We start from the raw sequence: 27,997 nt of genomic DNA, 5'->3' as shown, positions 1-27,997 counted from the left end.
ATTTTAAAGAGAAATAATGCGAATACATGAAAAATGAACCATTCTTTATGCTTTAATACTGGCTAGTGCAGTATAAATTGTCAAATATGGTTTACTTTAATGGATTATAATAATTTTTAACAGCTCTGAAACAAATTTACACCATCTGTGTACTTTTACACAGTGTGGCAAGAAAACACCCATTAACATTTTCAATGTTGTTTGGCTGTTCTGTGAAGTTTTTGTGAAACAAACACACATTTATGTAATAATCAGTAAAGATTCCATAAACTCAATCATTCAAGACCTCTTATAGAGAACTGGTCCAAATAAAATTGGCCTGTGTTACAAGGCAGTGGTGTGATAATAAGCCTGGTTCGTGTTTTGAATAAGTCAATTCCAATCTTTTGCAGTTCACATTCAGGTCTTGGCTCGATGTCTGACTTCTCACTTCTCCATTACACGCAGCATTATTGGTTTGTCTTGGCTTTGAAAGTTAGAGGGTGGTGGGGTTCAACTGGAGAAATGGCAGAGTCATGTTACACTGTGTAACACACAATTACATAACCCAGGAGAAGCAATGCTGAACCATTACTCATGTGCTTGGCAGTTTGAGCTCTGATGAGAGTTCTTTCACAGTTCAGAGGTGAAGCCCTGGGCGAAGCAGTTACGGTTGACAGATTTTTGTGCAGTTAACTTTCTTTGACAACCAGTCTTGTTTAGGGAAGGAAATGCACTTTTTGACTTTTGTGTGAAAAACAACATAGAAGACAAACGTCAAATATGCCATGTGACTGAATTCTAGAGCTGCACTGAATTTAGCTCTCTTTGAGAATGTACACATTCTTAAAGACAGTAAAAGTTACAAAAAAAAGCTACAGTTCCATTACTAATTTGATTAGGAACTTCATGTTCAAATATTTTGTCATAAGCTACATAGCTTCTCGAGAGCATTATGTGTCTTTCTTTGACATGCTAATATAGCCTAACCACACATTTATCACTAGGAAGTGAAGTTACAGATCATGATGCATATAAATTGTGGGTGCCATATACATTTTGTGAAAATGGGAACAGCAGATAGTAGCGAGAAAACTTATCAGTGCTTACTAAGATGTTGGACATTCAGTGGTTTCATTTAGAACAATTGTACACTGCATCATGTTGTGACATTATGAAACTGGAAATTGCAAGTGGAATTTTTGAAGTCTTAATGTTTAGTTCTAGCACATTTTCCCCAGAAGATGACTCTCTGTCAAATTAAGTGTTCAGGGTGACTCACTGACCACAACAGTTAAGTGAATACAGAAAAAAAGATAAGCAAATATTTTTCAGTATTTGATTGTAATAGTTTCACGTAAACTTGTGCAGAAGTTTGGGGACTGGTAAGATTTTTTTATTTTTATTTTTAATTATTATTTTTTTATATATAAATAAGTCTCTTATGCCCACTAAGGCTGCATTTATTTGATTTTTAAAAAATATAGTAAAAACTAGAGAACGACCGATATGGGTTTTTCTATAACCGATGCCGATGTTTAGAGGTCAGGGTCAGCCGATGGCCGATATGTGCTGCCAATTTTTAGGGCCGATATCTTGAAGTTTTCCCCTTCATTTGCATGCTAAAATGTCCCATTAATAAAAAGTGGATGCACAACATTTCTAAACTTAACATCATTTATTGAACTCTGACTTGAACCATCTCTCGAATCTTAATTTTGTGCACTGCACTGTATTAAAATAAAATATTTATCCAAAGTTAACCAAACAAATCAATAAACTGACCAAATATTAAATATATAAAATGGGTAATATACAAAAAAATCTGTCAATCATTCACATAAGTTTTAAAGCATTTATCAAGCAGAATTTTTTGTTGGAACATAAATGTAAACTTAAATATACATTTAAATAAAATAAATACAACTTTATAAATAAAAATCAATTAAAAACTTTGTCATGTTGCACAGCCTTTTATGCAAGGACAGTGCTAAACTCTTAGTGATTTCTGACATTCTTGATGGTTAACATTAGACAGGTTTAATGAGGATAATAACTGTGCGACATAGCTATAGATATAGTCATTGGTCGGAACACATCACTTTATTAAGCTGATGCCCATTTTTATTTGCATTACACAGTTGATGGAAACACATGCAGATGCGCATATTCTTGAGCTGAATTGTCATTAATGCAAAGTTGGATGGAAACCCCGCTATTGTCTGCATCAAACCATGCTTCCGAACAAATGTCATACACTTCTGTGCAGTAGCGTAGCGCAAATCCGCACTACGCCACGAGCCGAAAGCTTCAACCAAGAAGGGGAGCCAGTGGATATCACACAAGAAGCAACGTGCAAACTTTGCGGAAGAGTTATGCCGGTAAAAGCTTAACCTCGGTCAGTATTCAAAGTGAAAGTAAAAGTGACGGAGCTGCCTGACGCTGCATTAATGAAGCATTTTCTCTCACGAATTTCAACATAATATGCTGATAACGGTATATAACTGTCTTAATTTATTCCATTATTTCTCTTGTGGCCCGTACATATAGTGAAACAAATGAGAAGAAATAGTATTTTGTATTAAACAGTTGGTGCTTGAGTAGCCAAACTGCTCTTAATTTTCATTTATGACTGCAGTATTAGGAAATATTATAGACATATAATCATTTTAATTAGGTCTAATTCATTGTATAATAGACCTACACGGTGATGAGCTGTGAAATTATTGTGGGGCAAATTTATTATAATATTAATTTAATAATAAAAGTAGCTTACCTAATAGTAATAATAATAGACTAGAAGAATGTAACAGGCTTACATTAATTGGAAATGCCAAATCCTCTTAATATTGCCAATATTTGTCGGAGTAACGTAGCCCTCAATCACGCTGCATAGTTTGTGAGAGCTGCCGCCTTCTCCACCCCACGCACAGAGTGAAAATCTCTGACTCCGATACAGGAAAAATAAAACAGAACTTATAACATTGGGGCTAATATGTAGCAAGCAAGCTGCTGGTAGTTTTGGACTACAGTCCTTAAAGTTAATACAAGTAAGCGAACCTTCAACCAGCTGTATCATTATGCCAGTTCCCGATGGTTCTATGCTATTCGTTGCTTCTTTCACTAAGTGAAGCAACACTTCATAGTTTACTAGTAATATATAGTAAATATATGGCCATAGGACTTTGAAATATCAGAATTTTAGCCTTAGGCTACCTTTATGTCCCAGGACTGTTGTTGAATCTTCCAAAAGTTTCAATTCACATGCGGCAGCAGCACATTCCACTGCACCAATAACACAGGGCTGCCCGCGGACGTGCCTGGCTTTAAATCGGCGCTACTAAACACGGATATCGGCCGATGCCGATATATTAAAAAAAGACAAATATTGGCCCGATATATCGGCCGACCGATATATAGGTCGACCTCTAGTAAAAACAGTAATATTATGAAATTGTGGAGCCATCACTCCAGTCTTCATTGTCACATGATCCTTCTTATATGCTGTATTCTGGTATGTTCAAGAAACATTTCTTATTATTATCAGTGTAGAAAACAGTTGTTGCATAAAATTTTTGTGGAAACTCTTTGTGTGAAACTCTTTTCTATATTACTGTTCTTTGAATAGTATGTTCAAAAGAACAGTGCCTTGTGACCCGTGCTGGCAAAATGAGTCGCAATGAGCAATTTTTCAAAAATAGTTAGTTATTGTCATAATCTCTTTTAAAAAAAACCTTAAATTATGTATAATTTGTTGGAATCCAACAAAACATGACAGCTACACCTGTTTGAAGTCAATAGAGTCAGCAAAGTCAATTTTGAGAAAAATCGAGTTAGTTTAATGAAGGTTCCAAAACAAAATCACCTAGCAACCATACCTTAAAATCCCTGGTAATACCACCAAAATTTGGCACACACCTTGTCAAAACCAAATGTCTCTAGGAAAATATCTATATTCAACTTTTTTTCCCCAATATTTTACTTCAATAGTTTGAAGTACTGTAATTCTGTTTATATGTGTATTTCAGTATCGCGCTGTCCGAGGCGTGCGTCTTAGTGTGAGCGCTTCGGATCTGTCAGCCACATTTCATTGGTTCAGACTCATGCCATCATGAATGCTCCGCTTTAAAATGATACCAAAATTGGACTAATGAGGAAGTTGCTGAGGGGAAGCGCGAGTGATGAATCGAGCAGAGAAAAACTGCATTTTTCATGGACAAAGGAAATGTATTACTCTCAGAAAACATACAAATAATCGCTAGATGAGGGTTTAATGAACTCATTTTTGTGTGAACCTCAAATTCTACTAAAATCAACATTTTTGACTTTTGCCTGTAGCTGTTAATTAGCCTGTGCGCATTCCAACTCATTTTGCAAGCACGGATCACATTTATTTGTAATAGAAATCTTTTGTAACATTTTAATTGTCTTTACTGTCAATTTTGATCAATTTAATGCATTTTTGCTGAATAAAAGTATTATTTCTTACAAACAAAATTTTTACTGACCTCAAACTTTTGTACTCAAACTTTTGGTATATGTTGTACAGTACACTTTTACAGCTGTCAAAAAAAAGGGGCCTCTTTCAAGTACAATTTGACCTTACAGTTTCTTGCATTTCCCCGTTAATGCTAGTATCATGCTTTTCTTGAATGACTTCTCAAGGCCATCCCAGCTGGCTAGGCGGGCCGACACCCTGGCACAGCCCCAGCGTATGAGAACATCGTCCTGACGTTCCCAAGGAGTTAGTGCACAAACATCCACTCTTTCATTCAGCAGACCCTGGATACCTACAGCACATATGGAAGACATCAGCACACAGGCTTCATACTGACTAATGGGACATTGTGTTTCTGGCCGTGTGCACATGCACAGTAGGCATTACACACTAAACGTGGGCACGCGCAAACATTGATAAGTCACATCTCATTTGGAAGTTGAGGCAGAGAGGATTAGATTGAGGATTAGAGGATTACTTACTCAGGTCTGCTGGAGATGATTAAGGATCGTCCAGGCCATCAGAGTTCCTTTTTTTCTTCTTCTTCTTCTTTTCAATTTTGTGTAAGAGTGTAAGAAATAGATGAACTGTCTGAAGCCCTATTTGTTTCCAGAAGTTCTGTTTTTTTGTTTTTGTTTTTTTTTTCTCAGAATGTTCTTTGGTTTGGTTTTAGTTCCTTCCACAAAGGTTTAATTTTCAGCAGCATGGCAGTTTGGATTGTTCCTGATCTTCTTTCACTGTAAAGGACATGCTGCATTTGTACAGTTTTATATTTCTGCTGAGTAGAGTATCATGAAGAGGTTTTATCATTTAGTTCTTCCTTTAGGTCTATTTATAATGTTTTTCAAGGTTGTTGCACCAAAAACATTTGTAATTTAGTTTTACGTTACCATTTTCCAACGTCTGGAAAACAAATGGCCCTTTTTTTTTTTGCTTGCCATTTTTACTTGTGTTGAGAAATTAGTAACTTTTATTCAGAGGCTGTGGGTTCTGATGTCAGAATTCCAAATTTCCAAATAACCATATTAAATGTTTGCCTATTTATTTTTATTTTTTGACAACACGTTTTATATATATATATATATATATATATATATATATATATATATATATATATATATATATATATATATATATATATATATATATATATATATATATAATATAATATAATATATAAGAAATGGGTCGTGCTATAAAAGGAAGGTCAGAGAAATAGATTTAACTGGATGTGTAAGTAGGGGACTGGAAGAAAGCAGTTGATTAGGACAGAAAGTAAATAGAAAATTTATCTACAATAAAATATCTTCTGCTTGGCGTGAATTGCTACTGACATTCTGTGGAAAATAAATACCAGCTATCTCCTATTTGAAATGTTTAAACTGTTTGTGGACTCTGGTCTGGTATATAGCACACTTCACCTGCTTGGGCAAACAGAAAGGCCAGTAGCTCTTAGACCAAAGCATGGCAGGCTGCCAGGCAGTGAGAGTGTTTATGTTGGTATTCCTGAGGGATTGACTGCTTTTACGAGCTGTTTTCTGTACTGCAGCGGATGCTGCTCTGCCTCATGGATGTAGCAGAATGCTTTTGGACCATGCCAGCTGTATCGGGGGAATTATTTATTTTTTTTTATAACAGATTCCTAAAAATGTATTGCCTTAAATTTGGGGGTACTAATATTTATAAAACATTTTTGGAGTACATTTTTATATTTTTTTGTTTACACTGTTCATATTTCAAAAATCATGTATCCTCCATCAGTATTATATTGTCCATTGCTCATCTGTTTGTTATCGTTTGTCTAGCTTGCTTTTTGCTCAAGGAAATGTTGTCACCTGAGAGCCATGTTTTATCATTGGTATTCATGAGAACAGTGTTATTCCCACAGGGTGGATCCAAGAGTTAGATAGAGGAGTGGGTGGAAAGAAAAAGCAAGGAAGAGTGAATCACAGATTAGACACAAATGTTTAGCTTTGAAAATGTTCTGCCAGAGCTGATGGATTACAGTTACAGATGTGTATTTCATTGCAGTTTATGAGTAGGGGTGTGCACAAATAGTCGAACATTCGAATATTCAACCTGTAATTAATATTCGAAAAATAAAAATACTATTTGAATTTTACTATGTTGCTTTGCTGGCTGTAAATGCAGTGAATCCATGATAAATCCTAAGCACTAAAACTCGCAGTTATAACTAAATGCACCGGGTGGCGCTGTGCAGCGTGTTTAACAAGTTTATTTCATTTGATCGTCACATAATGTTGTAGTCTACTCTGCCTCGCGAAGTTTGGAATTACGTGGATGAAAATTCTTACACAATGGAATTACTTTTGATCAAATGAATTAATGAAACCGAGTTATCATAATATCACCACCATATTGAGAAAGCACATGAAATTAGGAAAGACAGCTATACATCATTTACATTCACGTAAGAGCTAACGAGCAGCTGAGAAGATAACTTATCTGATAGCAAAGTGATTTTGAGACATATGCTTCCTTTAAATTTTGTAGAGGGAGACATATTTACCAACAGAAAACAAAGTGCTGCTGTTAGAAACTTAGCTTAGCATACCGTTATGTATTATCGTTATCTTGTTTCTGCAATGTCTGTCAGCGCGGCTCGTTTTCTCACCCGAGCATGTGGATAATATTGTTGTTTTTCTCAACATGAACATGTGAAACAATATGAAAACAATAACCATATACTGACTCGAGTGTATTATGTACGTTTTGTACGATAACTGGCGCTGTCTGCTTTATTAGTGTTTTTGCTTGAGCTTAAATGCTTTTGTTCTTTATATTTTTTTTGTTTGCACAAATTGTTTAATGCTTTCAACTAAAATAAAACCTTAAGATATAATGTAAGCTTGTGTATATTGCCTAATCGTATGCTTGTTCAGGTTACAAACTCTTGATGAATTTAAAAAAAATAAAGTTCTTCTTGTTTAATGTAATTTAAATAAACGAATATTCAAATATTTGTTTCTTACGAGCCCAAATATTCGAATACAATATTTTGGAAAAATGCCCATCCCTATTTATGAATCAATGGTAAAGCCAAGCACTTTACACATATGAAGCACTGGGCGGCACAAGGAAGGGCAAATGCTTAAAATGCTGATGTATCTCATGTAGTAGTTGCCTTGATTGTTATCTATGCTGTTCTAAAATCAAAGTGCAGAACATTTTCTCTCATTCTATTATTTATTTAATCTTATATTACTTGTTTACTAATTTATTTAGCCACCATACCGACTTAAATAGTGTCTTAAGGTTAATGGTGTTAAAGAGTTAGTTCCCTCAGAAATGAAATTCTTGTCATTAATTACTCACCCTCATGTCGTTCCAAACTCGCAAGACCTTTGTTCATCTTCGGAACACAAATTAAGATATTTTTGATGAAATCCAAGAGGAAGCAAACGAAATTAGAAAGCAACGAAATTACCACATTCGAGGTCCAGAAAAGTAGTTAAGACATTGTTAAAATAGTCAACGTGACTACAATGGTTCAACTTTAATTTTATGAAGCGATGGGAATACTTTTTTGCACAAATACAAAACAAAAATATTGACTTTATACAACAATTTCTTCTCTACCCTGTCATTCTCCTATGCAGTTTTAAGTTGAAGACACATTGCAGAGCTTCCAGGTTCTACTTCAGAATGCCGGCTCTTTGGCCCAAAAATGAAAATTCTGTCATTAATAACTTGCCTTCATGTTGTTCCAAAACCCAAATTCAAAAACAATGTATGTATAATGACTTTATAAGACAATTTCGAAAATTACCCACCTCCATCGAGATTTCTTGTACTGTATTTGCAAAACTACTGCGCTGGTGAGCGTTGTAGTACAGAGCTGCGCTTGGAGTATTTATGACAGTGTGATTCACTGAAGGAACCTGTAGGGGGAGCTTCGCAAATCTTACTGAGTTCCGCTTTAATACTGGCTTGTCTAATGCCTTGAACATGGGCTGGTATATGCAAAAGTTGGGGGCGTACATATTAATGATCCCAACTGTTGCGTCACAGTCTGTGTTATGTTGAGATTCGCCTGTTTTTCAGTGGTCTTTTGCACTAACGAGATTTACATAATAAGGAGGAAACAATGGTGTTTGAGCATACTCACTGTATGTCATTTCCATGTACAGAACTCTAATTATTCAACTATGCCAAGGTAAATTCAATTTGACAATCTAGGGCACTTTTAAGGTTATACTTATATAAGATTATACTGTAGATCCATCTTGAGGCATGAGGAGTGATCTGATTAGTCATTCTGATTGCGTCTATATGGAGAGAAATATTCAGATGTGAGAGTGGGCTGGAAAGATTGATTAGAGGAGACCTGTGGAAAAACATCTGGGGAAGTGAAATTAGGCCAACCACAAGTGTACAACGTGAGCTGGGTATAAACACTCAGCATTCACTAGAGAGTCATTAAGGCCTCTACATTCTGAGGTCATGAGTTAACTGTGTGGCTTTCCCTTTCATGCTCTGTCAAAGCACATTGACAGAAACAAGTGAGAAGCAATGTATGCTTTTGTAAACAGAGCTGTTTAAATGAATGGTTCATCAAAATAAATAAATCTTTTTTTTTTAAACAAAAATAAAACATCTTACTGAATTTGATGAAGTAAATATGATGAATGTTGTCAAACTCCAAAAATGACAAAGCTCTTTTGAACTTTCTATTCACCAGAAAATCCTGAAGAAAAAAAAAAAAAAAAAAAAAAATTATTAAAAATATTAAAATAAAAAGTTATTTTAAATTGTAATAATTTCACAATATGAATGATTTTATTGCATTTTTGTTCAAATAAATGCAGCCTTGGTAAGCATAAAAAACAACTTAAAAAATCTTACCGACCCCAAACTTTTAAACGGTAGTGACACACAGAAGAAAATGATACTTGAGAGCTGTGCTGAAGGGGAAGATTTTCAAAGAATAACAACTTGAACACGGAAGAAAGTCATATGGTTTTTGAAGGACAAGATTGAATAAATGATGACAGAATAGCCATGTGCAAGCATGCTTGATTCTTTTTACAGCTATCAATCATAATACTAGTTATTTCACATTCTTCCACTCTTTCCAGATGTAGTAATGATCCACTGACCCAAGTACTGCTTGCTTGTGCAACCAGAACAGAGCCTAGAGCCTCGTTTCCATTGTTCCATTGTCCGGTCTAGGGCTGTCGCGGTGAAGGGATTTCCCGTGCGGTAATTTTAAGTGGCTCAATAGCGCAATATGCAATATTACCGCCATATAAAATAATCTATGTAACGAGGTAATATTCAGTAACGAAACTAAATGGAGTGTTGAAACAGGAAGTTAACTAAACAGAAGAGAATGTCAAAATAAGGGTCCATATAGCACAACATAAACCTGACAATAAGATGGTATGGCTATTATATGTATAATAGTTCTGATCCTCGAATCTGTCCGGACAAGAGACTTTCTGCTGATATTTCACCAGTATAAGCAGAACTACTCATCGGACTCACTTAATGACTAGCTAAAACATTCTAAGACTGAGCTCAACATACAAAGACTGTTTCCTTCAACTGAAGCAGATTTAAAGGTGCTAAAGAGGATCTTTTCGTCGACTGAGAAACCAAAGACTGTTACTGAGTTTTTGAAATGAGCGCATGCGTAAGAATTTCGAGAGAACGCCTCCCAAAACTCGTGCACGAGTATTGGAACACGAGTGTTTACCACCGGCATTCGCTGTGTCGTGTTAGTGGATTCATTATGTCGGACTCACCGCATGTAACTCATAATCTGCAGTTGTTACTCCTGTCTCCTGACAAAAACATTGCATGCGGCGCCTTTAGAGTGTGGAAAGTTACTGGAGCGCACAGCCGCGCTCGTCTCTCACAAGGAACATGGCAGTGATTGACAAGCCAGAGAGCCAATCCGCGCACGTCTCTCACAAGGAACGTCACGGCAGTGATTGACAAGCCAGAGGGCCAATCGTTTACGCGATGATCGCGTAACTGGACTTCTGCATCCTTGTCATAAATTACATATATGAGTTAACCAGAGTATAACTCCTGTTTTCTGTCCGTGAGCTCCATCTGTTGCTCAGGCTGAAAGGATAACAGTTTAGTGAGATGAGAGAGATCGTTCAAATTGCATAATTTTGTGGAAAATTATGGAAATGCTCATTCTTTCTAAAGAAATTTGATGTAAACATGATATTTTCTCAATATTTTTCTAAACATGTAAGGCTTTGGACTTAAAAGTCTTAATGGAGTTGTTTTGTTCATTCCTTTGATCACAAAAAATGGAAGCATGCGTGACTGAATAAGTATACGTGTTCTCTTTTTATGTAAGATAATGATAAATACCAGTTTGATTCAGAACGATTGATGTGCACTCCTGACTCATTAATAAATTACTGTCACTGTAACATTTTTTTTATCATAAATCATTGGTCAAATATCAATGCTGGAGTTTTAAGTCTTTAAGTAAAGGCCAAACATCTCCATTTGTCATGTTTATTTTGTGATTATTTTGTAAAGGGTGGGTTTTAGGGTGGCTCTGCGGGGCTCTGTCCTGACAGTGGAAATGCAGCTTGACTTTGGCCTTGTGGCTTGAGGTCCCAGGCTATTGGCCCCACCTGGCACATGTTAGCCCTGGCTCGCACTGGCCCAACAGTGGAAAAGCTGCTAATGTTTAAGCTCTACTGCAATGCTTGTACCGAGGCAGGTGAGAGTGTCCCGCCAAACCCGTTTCTCACGTGTATTCACCGGTGTCCCTGATCCTCAGCTGATTAGCCCGGGACTCCAGACTGACGTCATGGTCACTCAGCCCCCACGCAACCTGATACTGACTTCTCAACGGCTGCATCTTCTAGCGTGTCATTGATGAAGTGCGCTCTTGCTCACCAGGGCTATAGCTGTGTGGATTAAATATATTGTGTTTGCTGGAATTTATGTAGCTGCACTTTGGGGGCTGAGAACACATGAAAGATGTAGCAATCCTAAGAAGAGCGTAAATGGTAATTAGTGCCACTGAATGACCTGTCTGAACCTTTGTTTCTATAAATTAAAAGAAAAGAAAGAACACTCAAACATGCGCAAGGTAAGGGATCCAGAGGATTGTTTGTGTGTTGTGAAGCAAAAAATTTATTGCTTCTTAATGTGAGTTAATGTATATTTACTGTTTAAAAAATTTGGGGTCAGTAAGATTTTTAAAATGCTTTTGGAAGAAGTCTCTAATGCTCAAGGTTGCATTTATTTGATAAAAAAAAATAGTATGTTTTAAAATGTAATTTATTCCTATAATGATATTTTCAGCAGTGATTAGATTACTTCAGTCTTCAGTGTCACATGATCCTTCAGAAATCATTCTAATGTGCTGATTTGGTGCTCAAGTAACATTTTTTGTTATCAATATTGAAAACATGTCACTTCTGATCAATTTAATGCATCCTTCCTTGCTTAATAAACGTATTTATTTATTTATTTTTTAAAATACTGATGAACTTTTGAATGGTAGTGAATGACTTTAAGTGAGATTGTGAAACTTGCATATAGCCTTTTGTTTTCTTTCAGGGTAATTTTTTTTTTTTTCTTGTGTCTCTCTCCAGTGGTCACTGGTAGGATTGTGTTTAGTTTGTTTTTTTCCACTCTCTGTGTGTGTGTGTGTGTGTGTGTGTGTGTGTGTGTGTGTGTGTGTGTGAAAGCTAGTGACAACACTGTTTGCTTTGAGGCTTTTTACCTTTTGAATGGTGTGGTTTTGGTGTGGTGTGGTTTTATGAACGCTGCGTATTTGATACAAACAGTCCTTCCAGATGTTTGAGGAATTTCGTGACACCACAGAGAGGATGTGACCAGCGCAGGGTTCTTGCCAGATTTCCATGGCAACGTCTGTTTCCCATCCTGATGAAGAACACAGCCAGTATGAATGAATCTGCAGGCGTCTTTAAAGAAATTATTTGGCTCTCATTTTGGCCCAGAGTTTTTACCTCTTAAATTTGATTGTTTTTTTTCCCTATCATCATAATTCTTGTGTTGATGACAGTTTTACATTGTTTTTGTGTTTTTTTTAGTGGCTTGTTAATGTACTGATTTGATTTAGGCACCTCATGGTTCGATCTAATTCTGGGAGTCACTATTTGATTTCTTATACACCTACGTTTTTTGTTATTGATTATTCTGCTTTGCAAAGGCAAACACATTTGTTGTATAGTGGTGTATTATTCCATGTTGCCTTTGGAAAACACTGAATTTATTTCCTTTAATTCTCTTTTATTCGAATATTACGTGGCCCTTTGCATTGTAGCTTACAGTTACCTTTGAACAAATGTGTAGAATATCCATAAATTGAATAAACTTAGCAACATTCACACCTGGATGGCTCTTGTTTGCATTTCGCAAGACAAAAATTTGTAAATCTCGAATGGATAAGCAGTCTATTTAGTTTGTGCCTTTATCTAAATGTATTCTGAATTTCTGAATTTGGATTGATTCAGAATCGTTAAAGAATCTCGATGAAATATTGAATTAATATTTTCCCCAATTCATATCTTGGCAGCAAGTCCTATTTTTGAGATTTATTATTTACTGTGACTGATGCAGTGCCACAGTGTGGAAGGAGCAGCTTTTTAAATCAATTTTATTGCTTTTGAGTAGAGATGTTCCAATACCCCATTTTCCATTCCCGATACCGATTCTGATACCTGAGCTCAGGGTATCGGCCGATACCGAGTACTGATCCGATACCTGGGTGCAGAGCTCTGAACCGGTTCGAGGAATGAAAACGAAAACCGGAAACGAACAAAGTTTTGACCGGAATGGAAACGGAAACTGAATCAAATTTAATCGTTTTGAACAGAAACGCTCATTTGAAATGGCCATTAACCGGTTAATAACGTTATTTAGTTCTATTTAATATTTTGATTTGGCAGTCAACCAATCACAAATTCAAATAGTACAGCCTATGCAAATGTGACGCTGACGCATCCAACGAGTGAAATGCCCGCGCTCAGGCTCTACAGTGAGCTCACGCGCTGACGCGCTCAGCCCAGCTGTCAAGTCATCATAGGTTAGTCACAATGGCAATGCCCTGGCATTAGTTTTTCCGATGATATATGTCACCAACAGTCAAGCATTAGGCCTACATTTAAGTGAAAATGAATGTCAAGTACGCTAATATGCAGCTTGTTGTGCGTTTTGAAACCAGCGAAAATTACAGGATATGTAGAACATGAGTTCACACAACGCCACATCACGCACATGCAGCGATTCAGAATAAAACTATAGGCTAACATAACACATATACAATAAAAGGGAATATTTAGGCCTATAGGCTACGCAAAATATTTCACCATATAATTGGGTCTACAAATTAACAAAACGAAAGTGGTTCATTGTGGCGCACTCCAATGATCTAGGAAAGGAAACAGACATTCTGCTTGTTTTCGTTATTTAAATGTCTTTTGTAAATGTATAAATTATGTCTGGCTTTTAAATTCCGACCATAAACCATAATTTACGGAGTACAGTTTAGGAAAAAACGTTCCAGTGGTCGCGCCGGCACCTCATGCGCGCGCACACAAATTCTTGCATTGCTTACTTGATATCGCAGCTGTTAAATATTAAAATAAAATACAATCAACCACACATATAAAACTTTACACTGCTCAATTCAATTCTGTAAAACAATCTGCCGTCCCGTGACCACCGCCTGACTGTGCTGTTATGTGAAGGATGTTGTCGATAATGCGAGTGAAGTACAAAGCTTACATAATAAACAGCCTAATAGTTTAGCATTCCTCTCGAAAATGGAAACTGCCGAAAGAGAAAGGTAGGCTTCAGATTCACTTTAAATGAATTAGTTTAGCATCTTATTTAGTTTTATTTCTAATAAATAACCCTGTTTTTCACTTCTTCGCTGCTCTAAAACAGTGGTTGCTTATGGCAACACAGCACAACTTCCTGTATTTGCATTCTGAGCCGCGAAGAAGAATTGATTTCCGATTTGCTGTGTTAAGCAAAGATAGCGGGCTCAACTAGATATTGTTTAAGAAAATGGTATCGGATCGGTACATGAGTTTAATTACTCGCCGATACCGATGCTAGAATTTTTTCTGGTATCGGTGGTATTTCCGATACTAGTATCGGAATCGGAACAACCCTACTTTTGAGTTGACTGTGAACTTATTGGGTGTAACTATACAACTGTACTGCAGTATATTTTTCTATTCATCTAATTCATATATTCTGAAGTTAGATTCTTTAGTGGCATGTTAAAACCGTTACATGTGCTTGTTTGTCATTGAAAAGAGGAAAAAAACTCCTAATCTATGTGTGTTTCAGCAGGAGCTGCCGGCACCGCCTCCCCTGCTGTTCAGGAAGCTGAGTAACCCCGACCTGTCTCCTGCTGCAGGAAAGACCAAACTGCAGCGGCAGCTCAGTCAGGATGACAGCAGAGCCCGACGCAGCAGTATGGCTGGCGTCCTCACCGGTGAGACACCACAAATGATTTTCCTTAGTAGTTTGTATATCTCCCCTTTTGCTTAAGACTCTGGGAGTTTGTGTAAAATCTGATGATCATTTTCTCCAGCATAATTTGTGAATGATCCAAAGAACATCTTGTGCTTCAGTAGAAGCAAGAACATCTGACCTTTTCTGCAATTTTAATTATTCTTATATTCTTGTTATTCTTTTATGGATGTTACCTTTCATGTAGATTGTAATAAAGCTGTTTGGGAATGTAAAAGCTCTGCAAAGTTTCAAAGATCAAAGTGCACAATAAATGGAGCTATTGTCTCACAAAAGAAAGAATCGATTTTGAACTGCCTGAAATGAGTCGTCAGTAACTCCAGTCTTACTCCCAGCACAAACCTATGTAGGTTTGTAACAAATTTGTATAGTTCCCACCTTTTGGGCCCTATCATACACCTGACGCAGGGCTGACACAAGTGTTTTTTGCTAGTTTCAGCCCAACGCAGTTATCATTTTCACGTCCTGCACCACGTTGTTTAAATAGCAAATGCATTTGAGCGCCCATGAAAACAAGGTGTGTTGCTATTTTGAGGCAACTGAAATAGACTGCGCCATTGACAAACTGAACCTGGTCTAAAGTCAATGACGCAATAATTGTTATTTAAAGAGCGCACTAGTAATATGCACCTATAGGCAGGTGCACAACTTGTGTACAATCTGCTTATTACACATACAGGGATGGGTAGCAGCACACAAACATGCCAAATATATAAAAAAAGGATTACAATGTAAAAGATTATTATTGTCTGCATAAAGATAAAAATACTTTGGTGAAATCCAGCTTGTCCCATAGATGGTCTGCTCTTGCACTTTAACCTCATGCATGAGCAGATCCGTTTCCTCGCAAGAGAAGCGTTCAGTTTTTCCGCTTGCAAATTCCGCCATGTCCGCCAACTGGCTTTTAAAGGGAATGGGAGATGAGACTCTGAGTGGTTTATTGCATGTTATGCCCCAAACACACCCATTACTCATTAAGAAAATGGGGACAACCCTTTTGGAACATGCACTGGGCATGCCGACCATTTTTTCCGCCATTAAAATATCAAAAGTGGATTCGGACACGCCCTAAGTGCACTTGCGCCGTGTGCTTTAGACCATGCTCTTAGATTGTTAAAATAGGGCCCATGGTCTTCATTGGCTGCCCACAAACAACGTCTACTTTCCCCTGCCCTCAGACTGTAGTTGTAGTTGAGGCCTGGAACATTTTGGTTTGTGATGTCGACATGTCAAGAAGACGCTGTTTTTCTTCTCTTTTCATGGATAAGGACACAAGGATTGAAATGATATTGTAAAACCGACCACATCATTAATGTTCTTTATCAGTGTATAGAAGTGAGCTAAAATTCAGATATGGTAATGGCCGTTTTGTTTCTGTTTCTGTAAGCAATAGACCAAACACAACAGTCTGGGCCATCTGACCAATCAGAGCAGAGTACACTCTTGGGAAAGAGGGGTTTAGAGAGACCAAGTCCTTGATGGAAATGTTTCAGACACTGTGAGAAATGAGATGATGCCATTATGAGAAAAATCTTGTTTTTTGACCTTGGATGCATGTAAATCTATTGTAGGAGACCTCCAAAACAAAATCAGGAACCTTTAAAATAGCATAATAGGGCAGTTTAAGAGGATAAATATCACATATTTGATTATATTTAATAAGTGATTTCGAAGAACTTCACAGAGCTTTGTTCACATTATATAAAAGATGTAGATTTAAATAGATGAGCTGTCAGAAAGAATCTGTGGCTTGGATTTGATTTGGTTCTTGACCACAGAACACAGACACATATACAAACAAGTACAGACCATGTTCTGATTCTGTGTTTCCTTGGTGTGCCACAGGAAAGCAGCTTCTGCCTCTGTCCAGCAGCATGCATGGTGGAGTGAGTCAGCTGGCCTGGCAGCAGCACACAGGAGAACCCAATAACTTGGTCCGCATGAGGAGTCAGTCCTTTGGCCAGTCTGCCCCCTCTCTCACTGCGGGACTGGTAAGTGCACATGCGCACACACCCTCTATTTGTTTCTATCCTACACAATCAAACAAACGGTCTAAAATTGCCCAAAATGCAAGTGGAAATGTGACAAATGCAAGTAAAAAGTGGATTTGATGATTAACAATTGGAGTTTGTAAATTATTAAAAAGGCACTGCCACATTAACTTGGTTTAAATCGATTTGTAAGAATGATAGTCTGACACCTCCCTCCAGAACTATGTGGTGACAAACGTGGAAAATTGTGATAACAATTGGTACTTTTCTTCACTTGCCATTGTCTTGTGTGGTAAAAGGGAATTTTGGATCCTGTGTACACACCTGAACACTGACAATACCTAAGGACTAAATGTTAAATAACCACCACTGATGTAACTTATGATGCATGAATAGGACACAGTGGCTTCCAAATGCAAATTCACTACTTATGAAGTACCTCTGACGTCAGATCACATTGTCACGGATGATCTGTATTGATCCTTACTTTCATTGTATATCTCAGTAATTACAAAAGGAATAGAAAACAGTGTTACGTATGGTTGGTCTTAGTGTTTGTTCATAGAGGTTTAGAAGTGTAGAAAATATGTGTGTCAATTACAGCAATATAACCTTATCTGAAGAGATCTTGTACCTGCTGTATGTGCAGAAGATTATTTACCATAAATTTGTTGTGCAATCTAAAGCCTAGTGCCACAGCTACATCTGCTGTCTGTGACTAGTACTACACCATTGAAAGTGGGGAAAAATACTAAAACGGAATGTTATTTATTGAGTCTTGGTTTAATATTTAATATAATTTGGCTATATATATATATATATATATATAATATATATATATATATATATATATATATATATATATATATATATATATATATATATATATATATATATATTAGTGCCACTGAACTATACTATACCACTTCTCCTAAAGAAACAAGAACATGGTCTTCTTATTAATTAATGATATATGCACTCTTTATAACAACTTGCATACAACATTCTTCATTCTTTCAAGCAGATATATTTATTTGTTAAATATACTTATAATTATATATTTATAAGTTAAATATACATTAATCCTTATGAAATTTATTCAATCAAGAGCAGTAGGTGATTTTCTCTTTTTCTTTTGTTGTTTGATTATGATGGACAGCAGCTGATTTATTAGACTGCTGTCACTTTAAGGCCGAATGCATGGATCCAATACACTGATACACATCCGATATTCTCCCAACTGTTTACGTTCACTTAAGATATAACTGACTGTTTACGTGAATACTCTCCAATATGCATATTTTAGCCTAATTTTGCGTGTACTTGTCTGTTCAAGCACGGAAAAACGCAAAGAAGAGCTCAATTCAGTACTCGTGCGCTGACATCTGAGAGGTGGCTTTCTGTGTGCGCATAGAAAACTAGACTGAATTGAGCTTTCTTTCATGTCATCACGCTTTTTCAGATTGATCCATAAGTCTGCAATTCTCTTGCTCCCAGATTTTTGAAAATTTTTTGAGACACGCAGCGAGTGTACGCCAACTTATGTCCCATAATGTAGATCTGAAAGTTACAATTCAAATGTGCACATCTACCACACAGGACATAATTTCTGACTGGATACCTTCCCAAAACCTTCCTAACATGTTCATCTCATTTTTCTTTGTTGATGAAAATGTCAATTGATTTTTATCATTCAAAAGTACTTTTTTATTTAGTTATCTTCTCATTTTCATCAGTGAAAAAAATAACACTGATTAGATGATATAATTAGATATATGTGGACTGTTAGTGCCAATAAGGTCTGAGACTGCTGTTCTGTAAACAGCAGCAGACAGGAGCAAAGCATTCGTGATAGCCTATAATACTGAGTTTGCATTTTTAGATCCTTAAGCCCATTACTGGCATCTGACAAATGACAACCATTTTACTTAAGTCGCAGTGTGTTTCAGTAGATTTACTCTACATTGCTCCTGAACTTCTAGAAATACTGAGAATTCTGTCAAGATCATGGTTGTTTCTAACCATCAGATGGCAGCATTGCCCACATCCTGTACACACAGAGGCGCTGACTGCCCACTGATGTAGAACTAGACAGTACAAATCTTGAATGGGTAAAGTGCTACACATGGGCTGTGTGATTATCTCAGCCCTTATGTTTATGGATGAAAAATATACTCAGCACTGCAGTGTAGCAGAGTGTCCTAATAAAGTGGTAATTAATATGCCAGTGCTTCAGCAGGCCCTCTTTAAAAGGCCTTGTCTGTTGAAAGAGAAACCATGGACACACTAATTGCTGCTTATTAGGATTTATATGCCAGCAAACAGTAGCATGCTGATATTAAGATGTAATAGTCCACAGTTATTTAAAGTTGCAAGGAAAATTCTTTTGTACTGTATGCCGGTATGAAGGATAATATAAAGCTTGTTTGTGCATCAGCATATCTCAAACGTAATTTGAAGGCCTGTTGATGTGAATCGAATTCATCACTGTTTAATATGACACATAACCATTGGCTGATAAATTCATATACGCATCAAGCAATCGACATCATAAATATAATATCAATGAGGCTGTAGTATATTGAGTTTTTAAAAGGAAATTATTCAATTTGTTATGTGTGCAATCTATTTGGCAAATTATATTCAATACTATATAAAGCAGTCTCCAGGAAATTGCTAGAGAAAATTGTGTTATAAACATATCATATTATGGTGTTGACTGCAAGTAGGGGTTGGCAGTACAGTATGACCAAAATCTTATACTATAGTATCAGTATTTTATATAACTGTAGTGGTATACATCAAAAAAAAAAATTTTATTTTTTGACGGCATATACGTCATACCAAGCAGCCCTGCGCGTAAGATGTTATTCTTACTTCTTATTCATAGGCACGAGAGTGTGGTGAAGGAAATGACCCAGGGTTGGTTTATCCTGTGGTGATGTAGTTCATAATCCTCAGGTCCAGGCTGCTTCTGTGGGGCTTTATTGTATGAGGTGTGGGAGAGACACAGGGATGGAATGACTTAAAGGGAACCATGCAGGACAGGCAGATGGTGTTTACCTTCTAACATGGAGCAGTCTGTGTGTGTTGTTCAAGCACTGATTTTAGTGTTTTTTTTTTTTTGTGGGGGTGGGGGGCTGTATTTTTGTGACGTGAACCATAACTGATTATGAAAATTGGTTCATCTGATCAGTTTTCAGACAAGGTGCTGGAATTGCCATCACTCATTGTGCTAAGGGATTTGAACAAACACCATAAGTATTTAACTTGTTACCTTTAGAAGTGATCAGATTTGGTAAAATGGGCAAAATACACAAGATTTACATTATTTTTAATTATTTATTACAAATTTTTTTTTTTTTTTTTTTTTTTTTTTTTTTGACTTGGAGCAGGAATCAAACATCCAGAATACCCTAGCTATCCAAACCACTTACAACAATTTAGCAACCACATAGCAACGTATGTAGAATATGTACATATAATTGTATAATATTGAATTTTAATAGATCTATATTAGTCATCATTCTATATGAATGCTCTTTAAGTGATTATAACTGATTATATGGCTATATACTGCTATAATTAAAGGGAATATGTCTGTCTCTTTCTTATTTTTAAGGGATAAGATAGCAGGAAATTGCCTTTTGGTTATGCACAGGTCAGTGTGATCTGTTCAGATGTTTTTATGGCACACATTCAGGGAAGAAAAAGGTTATTTTGTTTTCTTCCTTTGGTGTTCAGTCTAATTTGTGATGGCAGTGAGGCTGGAGTAAGTCAACATGGCATTAACATACCGTGATATTTGCATAATATTTGCATATGGGCAGGGGAAAAGACAGGGTTGTTGTAGTGCTGTAGGCGATATTGTAATTCATTCCTGTTGTTTCTTTATTGTGTATGTTATTGTTCTAGCTTTATGTTCAAATATATATTCAGATTTAAAAGCTAGTCTGCCATGGAAATCTAAAATTGTGTTTTATCAGTTAAAGAAAAACAGATAACGAAGTTGAAGTGACTTTTTGTAAGAGAATACCAGACTTAAATTGTGCAGTGGTTGTGTATATTTTAAATGGTGATTTGTTTTCCCCTCCCAGGGAATCTGGTCTTTAGTGTGGTTAATGGAGCTTTTATAGGCAGTCGGAGGCCCACATAAGTAGCTGCGGCTCTCGTGAATACACAGTCAATCATTTGTCACTTAAATGTTTTAATGGGATATTGAAATCTGTTTCCATCCTTTTAAATTTTTTTTTTAGCTGTCCTCTGTATCTCTTTTCTTGATTGATTCATTTTTGGTGGTTTGAAAAATGTTACCCAGAGGCAATAGGTTTTAAAGGAGGCGCAAAGAAAACCAGAATGGTCGCTCATCTCCCATCACTGAGGTCACAAACAACTGAAGAGAGTGACTATGTACAGGATTAAATATTCAAAAGGCAATTATGAATAATTACTTGAAAGGCCCTCCACAGTGCTTCTAACCAACCCAATGTGACGACACTCCGAGGCTGCTGGGATCTGTCTTTTTTTGTTTCTGTGCTGCTAGCTTTGTTTCCACAGTATTTACTCTCTTTACTTGATTTCTTTATCTGGGTCTGACAGTTGTTTTTGCTTTTTGCTATACACCTTCTGTTTCTATCTTCAGGCTTTTAATCTGATGTTCCTTGCATTTGGCCCAGATCCTGATCGTGATCTATGACGCAAAACAATAAAACAAGATTTCGCAGTGTACCTGGAGGGAAAAAACGCCTTTAACGCTTTTTAAATATCTGATCTAAATCTCGGCAATGTCATTTGCAACGTTTTGAGAATGTCTTGCGGACAGAGAGAGCACATAAAATTTTAATACGAGAGCTGGCATTGACAGCTCAACTGTCATTTAGATAAGCATCAAGCAAGTTGTGCTTGTCATTTTTTGCTTATTGTGAAACGTTGATTATATTAGCCTCACTAAACATTAACCAGCCAATCTTTAAATAAACGTCGAGCTTTACATAAAAAAGTTAATGAGAAAGTACTGAGTGCATCTTTACATAACGTAATATGTGCACCTGTATGTCAAACCTTCTTCTAAAATCCAGAAAAATCAAAAGGAAAAATATAGAAACTTCAAAGATCCCATCATCCTTGTTTACCGCAGGGAGTGATGTTGACTTGCTCTTTTTCTTCAAGGTTAAACGTTCAACAACCACCGAAGAGAGAGAAACGGTAAAAGAAAACTGATGTACAAAACACAGTGTTACTTTTCTTCTCACTGCCCTCAATAACTTCACCTGTCGAGCCAGCAGGACACATTCATAATTCATCTCTGAAAGTAGACTGGATGTACTTGGTCTCGCCTTGGGTCAGAAACTGAGGATAGCTACACTTAGCCTATATCCTGCAGAATGCATTTAGGCTAGAACAGGGTTGCAGTGTGGCCCTCAAAGAAATAATGCAGTTAAAAATCCTAAACTGTGCTGTCTGTCTTATTTAAGTGGTTCAGCTCCAAAAAGAAGTGTCACAACTGGCACAACCTACCCAAACAAACAAACATTATCCATATACTAATAAAAGAGACCAGTAATAGTAATGTTTTCTTCTTAAAATTCTTGTTCAGACTTACATGCTTATGCCTGAAGCAAATACACAGATGCCAATGCAGTGCAAGCACCAACAAATTAATGGTACAGTATACATTTATCAGTTCATGCATTCCCTGGTTATCGAACCCATGTGTACTATACTCTAGTGCCATGCTGTACTGTAATGTCCATCATGCTGTTTGCTTTTATTGCCTTTATATGTGCTGTAGTTCTTGTCTTTGGTGTTCTTGATTGAACTCTTTCAAGTAGAAACTCTTTTTGATGTAACAGACGATCTGATTTATTATTAATGTTTAATTTTTGCATCTCTCAAAAAGGACTTGTCAGTTTTTTTGTCATGATGTTCTCAAAATCTTTTTAAAAGATTTAAAGGCAAGAACAGGCCTCTTTTTAAGCTAATGTTTTGAAAATACAAAATGGTCTTTTTTTATTAAATGTGCTTAATTTCTTACCTCCTCTTCTTTCTTCCCACTGTCTCTGCTATCCTCACCTCCTCTTGCTGTATTTTTGTCTTTCTAACATGTTCTTATCCTCATTTGTCAAAACTGTGACCTTTTAAAACTCACACAGGGGCAGGATTCATACTTTAATTGGTCAGAATATGACGAGTTCTTTAGCTGAAGTGACCGGTTTGGACCTCATAATTATGAGCCAGTTCTGAATACTCTGTTAGTCATTAATATTCGAGCTTTACCAATTCAAGTAGCAGTTATTTTGTTGAATTAATTTTAAGGCGCATGATTGAGACTTGCTATACCGGCTGTTCCTTTCAAACGAGCTGATCCAAATTTAGTTAATTACCCAGGTCTCCACAGGACTCACGCAGCCCTTTTGTCTTTCTTCCTGCCCATGGTGAGATTCTGGTTGACTGAGTCCAGATAGCAATTAAGATGCATATGAAAAATTAAACGCGTCTACTTGAGATCAGTGCACATTTGGAGCACAGAGTCAATAAACACAGCACAACATTACTCTTAGCTTCCGGCAACTCATTTTCCAAAAATAATTGGCTGATGAGGTTTTTGCTTTGTTTTTGCAAGCTCTCTTGTTCCTCTTGTTTTGCTTATTCCCATGTCTGTTCCTCAAGAACTATGAGGCCCAGTGCTGTTGGAGGACTTAAACAAATTAGTGATGCTAAGCAAGAGTGCAAGAGACTTTTTCTGCAGGTGCCTCAATTAACAATATGGGATTGCATTTCATGTTCTATGATCCTTCTGCTACAGCCAAAAAGTGTAATTGTTTTGGAAAAAAATACCTATTTCAGCTTAATGGGCAGACACAACTTCAAGTCCTACAGATTTTTAATAAACAATAACTTTTTTAATAATATATATACAGTCAAACCAAAATGTATTCAGACACCTTAAACATTTCATTCATTAATACAATTTATTCACTATAGTTAAAAAGAAAATGGTAATAAAATATGACAAGGTCTCAGAGTTAAACTGTGTCAGAAAAAAATATCTTAATTATGTCAGATAACACTTAAGCAAAACATGGTCAGGTCAAAGTGTCTGAATAATATTTGGTTCCAAATTTTATCAATTTTACTGGTAGTCCACTGTATGAAGAATATTTTGGTATAATATGTCACAATTTATTTTATTTTGCTATCCTCACTTACATAAATGAACTATAGTGTCCTGCACCCACTAGTAAAAATATATCTGCACAAATGTGCGCATACTATAGTAAACATTGACGTTCAAATGCTTACGTGACACGCGAAAACAACATGAGAGGGAGTAAATGAAGAGAGAATTTAAATTTTTGGATGAACTAACCATTTACAGTTTGGGAATAGTCATTTTGACACTTTCTTGCGATTTGAACTGTCATTGATCGTCTGAAGCGCATACGCACTGGAGCAGCTCTCCTCAAAGTGAAAGCGCAAACATAATTTAATACAGCACTCCTCGAAGTGAAAGCATAATTTAACTCACCATATCGTGTTTTTAGTTTTGTAGTATGATGATTCATTTTAGAGGTTTATTCTTATCACGTAAGTTCATTAATCTGCATGGGTGGCTCGTCTGTGTAAAGAGATTCAATGAATGCCTGCATTGAAAGTGCGAGTGTAATGCGTTAGAAAAAAAATAAGTTCACAGAGTTTCAGAAACAGTAGCCTACTACATTAAACCAGGCCTACTATATTTAATGTTGAAAAAACTTTGCCATCACAGGACTAAATTACATTTTAAAATGTATTAAAATAGAAAAGAGATGTTTTAAATTGTACTAATATTTCACAATATTACTCTATTTTTAATCAAATAAGTGCAGCTTTGGAGCACATTACACACTTAAATTTTTAACTAGATTTTTACATTTTTCTGGGAAAAAAAATTGTTGTAGTGGTTTGAAGAATAATAATAGAAAAATGTTGATTCTCTTCCTTACACCTGTCAGCTGACCACACTTCTTTATTCCCAACTGTCCTAATGAGGCTACAATCCCACACCATCCTAAATATCATACACTCTTGATCTCTCTCCTCCAACAAGGCGTTAATCTCGGGGTATCTTATTTTGTCAGTTTTGAAATTACTTTGAGATGGAAATAGCTATCATTCCTCTCAAGAGGCTTTAAAAGTGCTATGAGCCAGACTGTCATAATATAGATATTCTCTCTTTCTTTGTCTCTAATATTAAGGTTATACTGTTGTCTTGTTTTTGAGATGCTTTTGCCCCATTATAACCTTGTTCCTTTGCATTCATGCATTTAATGTATGATGCTCAATTAGTGTGTGGTTCAATTAAAATAAGTGTTGTATAAAGTGTTTATGTACTTTAATAGCATGCTTGATATGGTTTTTGTGTGAGAGCTTGATTTAAAATGCATTAGCTGGGTGCTCAGGGAGGGTGTTTAATTGCTGTCAGTGGTGGACTATATTTCTGCCTTAAGGCAAGAACCGATGTCTGTTTCAGCTCACCTGCTGATCTCACAACCCATCTGTTCAAGGATCTGTGTATTTACTACATGTCCAATGTGTCATACTACGTACACAGTTTGCTTTCTTGTGATAAAAGGCTTGACTATATGGTTTGTGTGTCTGCTTTCAAAGTATGCAGCTGTCTTGTAAATATGTAAAAATCTATTAGCATTTGTTAAATGGGCTCTTTTCCTTAGAGGTGGTTTCCTTGCACAAAGCAGACGATGTTGGCAGATGACTGTTTGTGCCTAAGGCTTTGGCTTGACTGGGTTGTGTTAACCTTTGGCTGGGTGAATGATATAATTGTACATATATGAACCCATTGACTTTTATGTTTGTCTGCATCTTTATTGCAGTTTTATAGTTACTGACAATGTGTAATATTTCACTTTTTTCTTTTTCAGCAGACCCTGTGCTTGAACCATGTTAATTTAGAAGGTAGTCGAGATGTCAAATCTTAAAGGATTAGTTCACTTTAAAATGAAAATTACCCCAAGCTTTACTCACCCTCAAGCCATCCTAGGTGTATATGACTTTCTTCTTTCTGATGAACACAATCGGAGTTATTAATAAATATCCTGATGCATCCAAGCTTTATAATTGCAGTGAACGGGACCAACGAGTATGAAGCTGAAGAAAGTGCATTCATCCATCATAAACATACTCCACATGGTTCCGGGGGGTGGGGGGTTGTAATAAAGTCCTTCTGAAGGGAAGCGATGCATTTGTCTAGCTTCTGCCAGTCCGCCTTCCGTATTCAAATTATGAAGAAAGTGTAACACCTCTCGCAGTTCAAAATGCTTACACTACGTCCTACACCTTCCATATTCAATGTCAGTTGCACTTTTTTCGTAAGTTGAATATGGAAGGTGGTCTGGCGGAAGCTAGATATTTTACTTTATAACTTGTTAAATATGGTTATTTTTCTTACTTAAATGCATCGCTTCACTTCAGAAGGTTTTTATTAACCCCCTCGGAGCTGTGTGGAGTACGTTTTTGATGGATGGATGCACTTTCTTGAGTTTTATACTCGTTGGTCCCCTTCACTGCCATTATAAAGCTTGGATGCATCAGGATATTAATATAACTCTGATTGTGTTCATCAGAAAGAAGAAAGTCATATACAACTAGGATGGCTTGAGGGTGAGTAAATCTTGGGGTAATTTTCATTTTAAAGTGAACTAATCCTTTAAGATGGCTGTTCTAGTAATACAATTTTCTGTGACTTATGCTTGTAGAAATTACGGCTGGGTGATGTAACTAAAATTATATCTAAATATTTTTCATCCTTTTGACAATGTTTATAGTATTTGCTCATAAATGGCTTAAAAGGAGATTTAATTTTAATATATGAAATGACTATTTTTGAAAACCTCTGAGATATGTAAGTATCATCGAATTGAGTTTGTTGGCGTCACATTATAAAATTGTTCAAATTTATAATGTAACGCCATTTATGTTAGTGAAGTTTATTACAGACACTCTATTAAAATATCAGTCTTAACATTCTCATACTTGAGTTGGCAGCAAGATCTTCATGAATTTTTTATATTTTTATTCAATATATCTGCAGGTAATGTTGGGGTCAAGGACGGATGCATTGAGGACTGACCTAATTAGATCTCTTAATCTTAATATTGACATCAATCCATTGACAAATGAAATCTAAACTGTTATTTAGGTCTCTATATGATGTTTTTTTGTCTTAGTTGCTTTAATTCCCACTTGTATCAGCACATACACTTTCTCTTTTTCCTGCATGTCATTTATCTTTGTTGGTGGCTGTCTGTGCTTTGGCATCAGGTGCTTATTGGAGGTCAGCTCTACCTGAATGCCATTTCACTCATAGATCAGATCTATTTCTTCAGCCAACACGGCCATGGATAAAAGCCATGTGAGGTTGCCGTGGAAACTGTCAGGGCTATTGTGAATGTTGTCTCTTTGTGAATTGATTCACATTTCATTTTTTTCCCTCTCTTTTGCTCTTTGTGTCACTCTCACTTACAATCAATTGCAAGATTTGAGGGTTGAGACTTATTTATTTAAAAACAGATTGAATCCTCTGCGTGTCTGGTCACATCCAGCCCTGACCTTATATGCATTTACATAGTTCCATCAAATAGCAGAAATGGAAATCAGTTTCTGGGACTATAGCACAGTATAACTGGGAAAACATGGGAACAGACTTCCTGTGACATTCTTTCAACAAATTTGAGTTGGCTTTGTCAGAAATGTATAATATAATGATGCTGATAATAATGGGGGGAAAAAAAAAAGATCTTTAGAAAGATCTGTAGTTGATAATATAATATATACCCTCATTCATTATTCATTATGGTTTTTTGAGCCCTAGATTCAAATATGGGTTTAAATATACTGACCGTGTCCAGCTCCTTTTCTATTTGATCAGATGCTCTCAAACAGGATGCGATGGGCCAGAAAAACATTTATTGAGTTTGTAGAGTGATTGATTGAGTCAAATCTGGATCAGCCAGAG

The 27,997-nt window shown here is 36.4% G+C and overlaps 1 protein-coding gene across 8 annotated transcripts in view; it reads left to right on the top strand.

Moving 5' to 3' along the window:
• The window catches only part of mast2 (microtubule associated serine/threonine kinase 2), a 142,258-nt gene that overhangs the window by 21,698 nt on the left and 92,563 nt on the right, over nucleotides 1-27,997 (top strand). For 5 of the 8 annotated variants that reach the window (XM_048199979.1, XM_048199986.1, XM_048199981.1 and 2 more), the window contains exons 2-3: nucleotides 14,807-14,954; nucleotides 16,838-16,983. In XM_048199979.1, coding sequence (XP_048055936.1) covers nucleotides 14,807-14,954; nucleotides 16,838-16,983 — 294 coding nt within the window. Of the gene's footprint in view, nucleotides 1-11,364; nucleotides 11,568-14,806; nucleotides 14,955-16,837; nucleotides 16,984-27,997 lie in introns of those variants that run through there. The other 3 variants (XM_048199978.1, XM_048199977.1, XM_048199976.1) reach the window with 3 other exon arrangements.

The sequence above is a fragment of the Megalobrama amblycephala genome, linkage group LG8, assembly GCF_018812025.1.
Source record: "Megalobrama amblycephala isolate DHTTF-2021 linkage group LG8, ASM1881202v1, whole genome shotgun sequence".
In the NCBI taxonomy this organism is placed as follows: domain Eukaryota; kingdom Metazoa; phylum Chordata; class Actinopteri; order Cypriniformes; family Xenocyprididae; genus Megalobrama; species Megalobrama amblycephala.
Note: the sequence above shows the minus strand (reverse complement) of the source record. Positions and strands in the feature narration are given on the sequence as shown.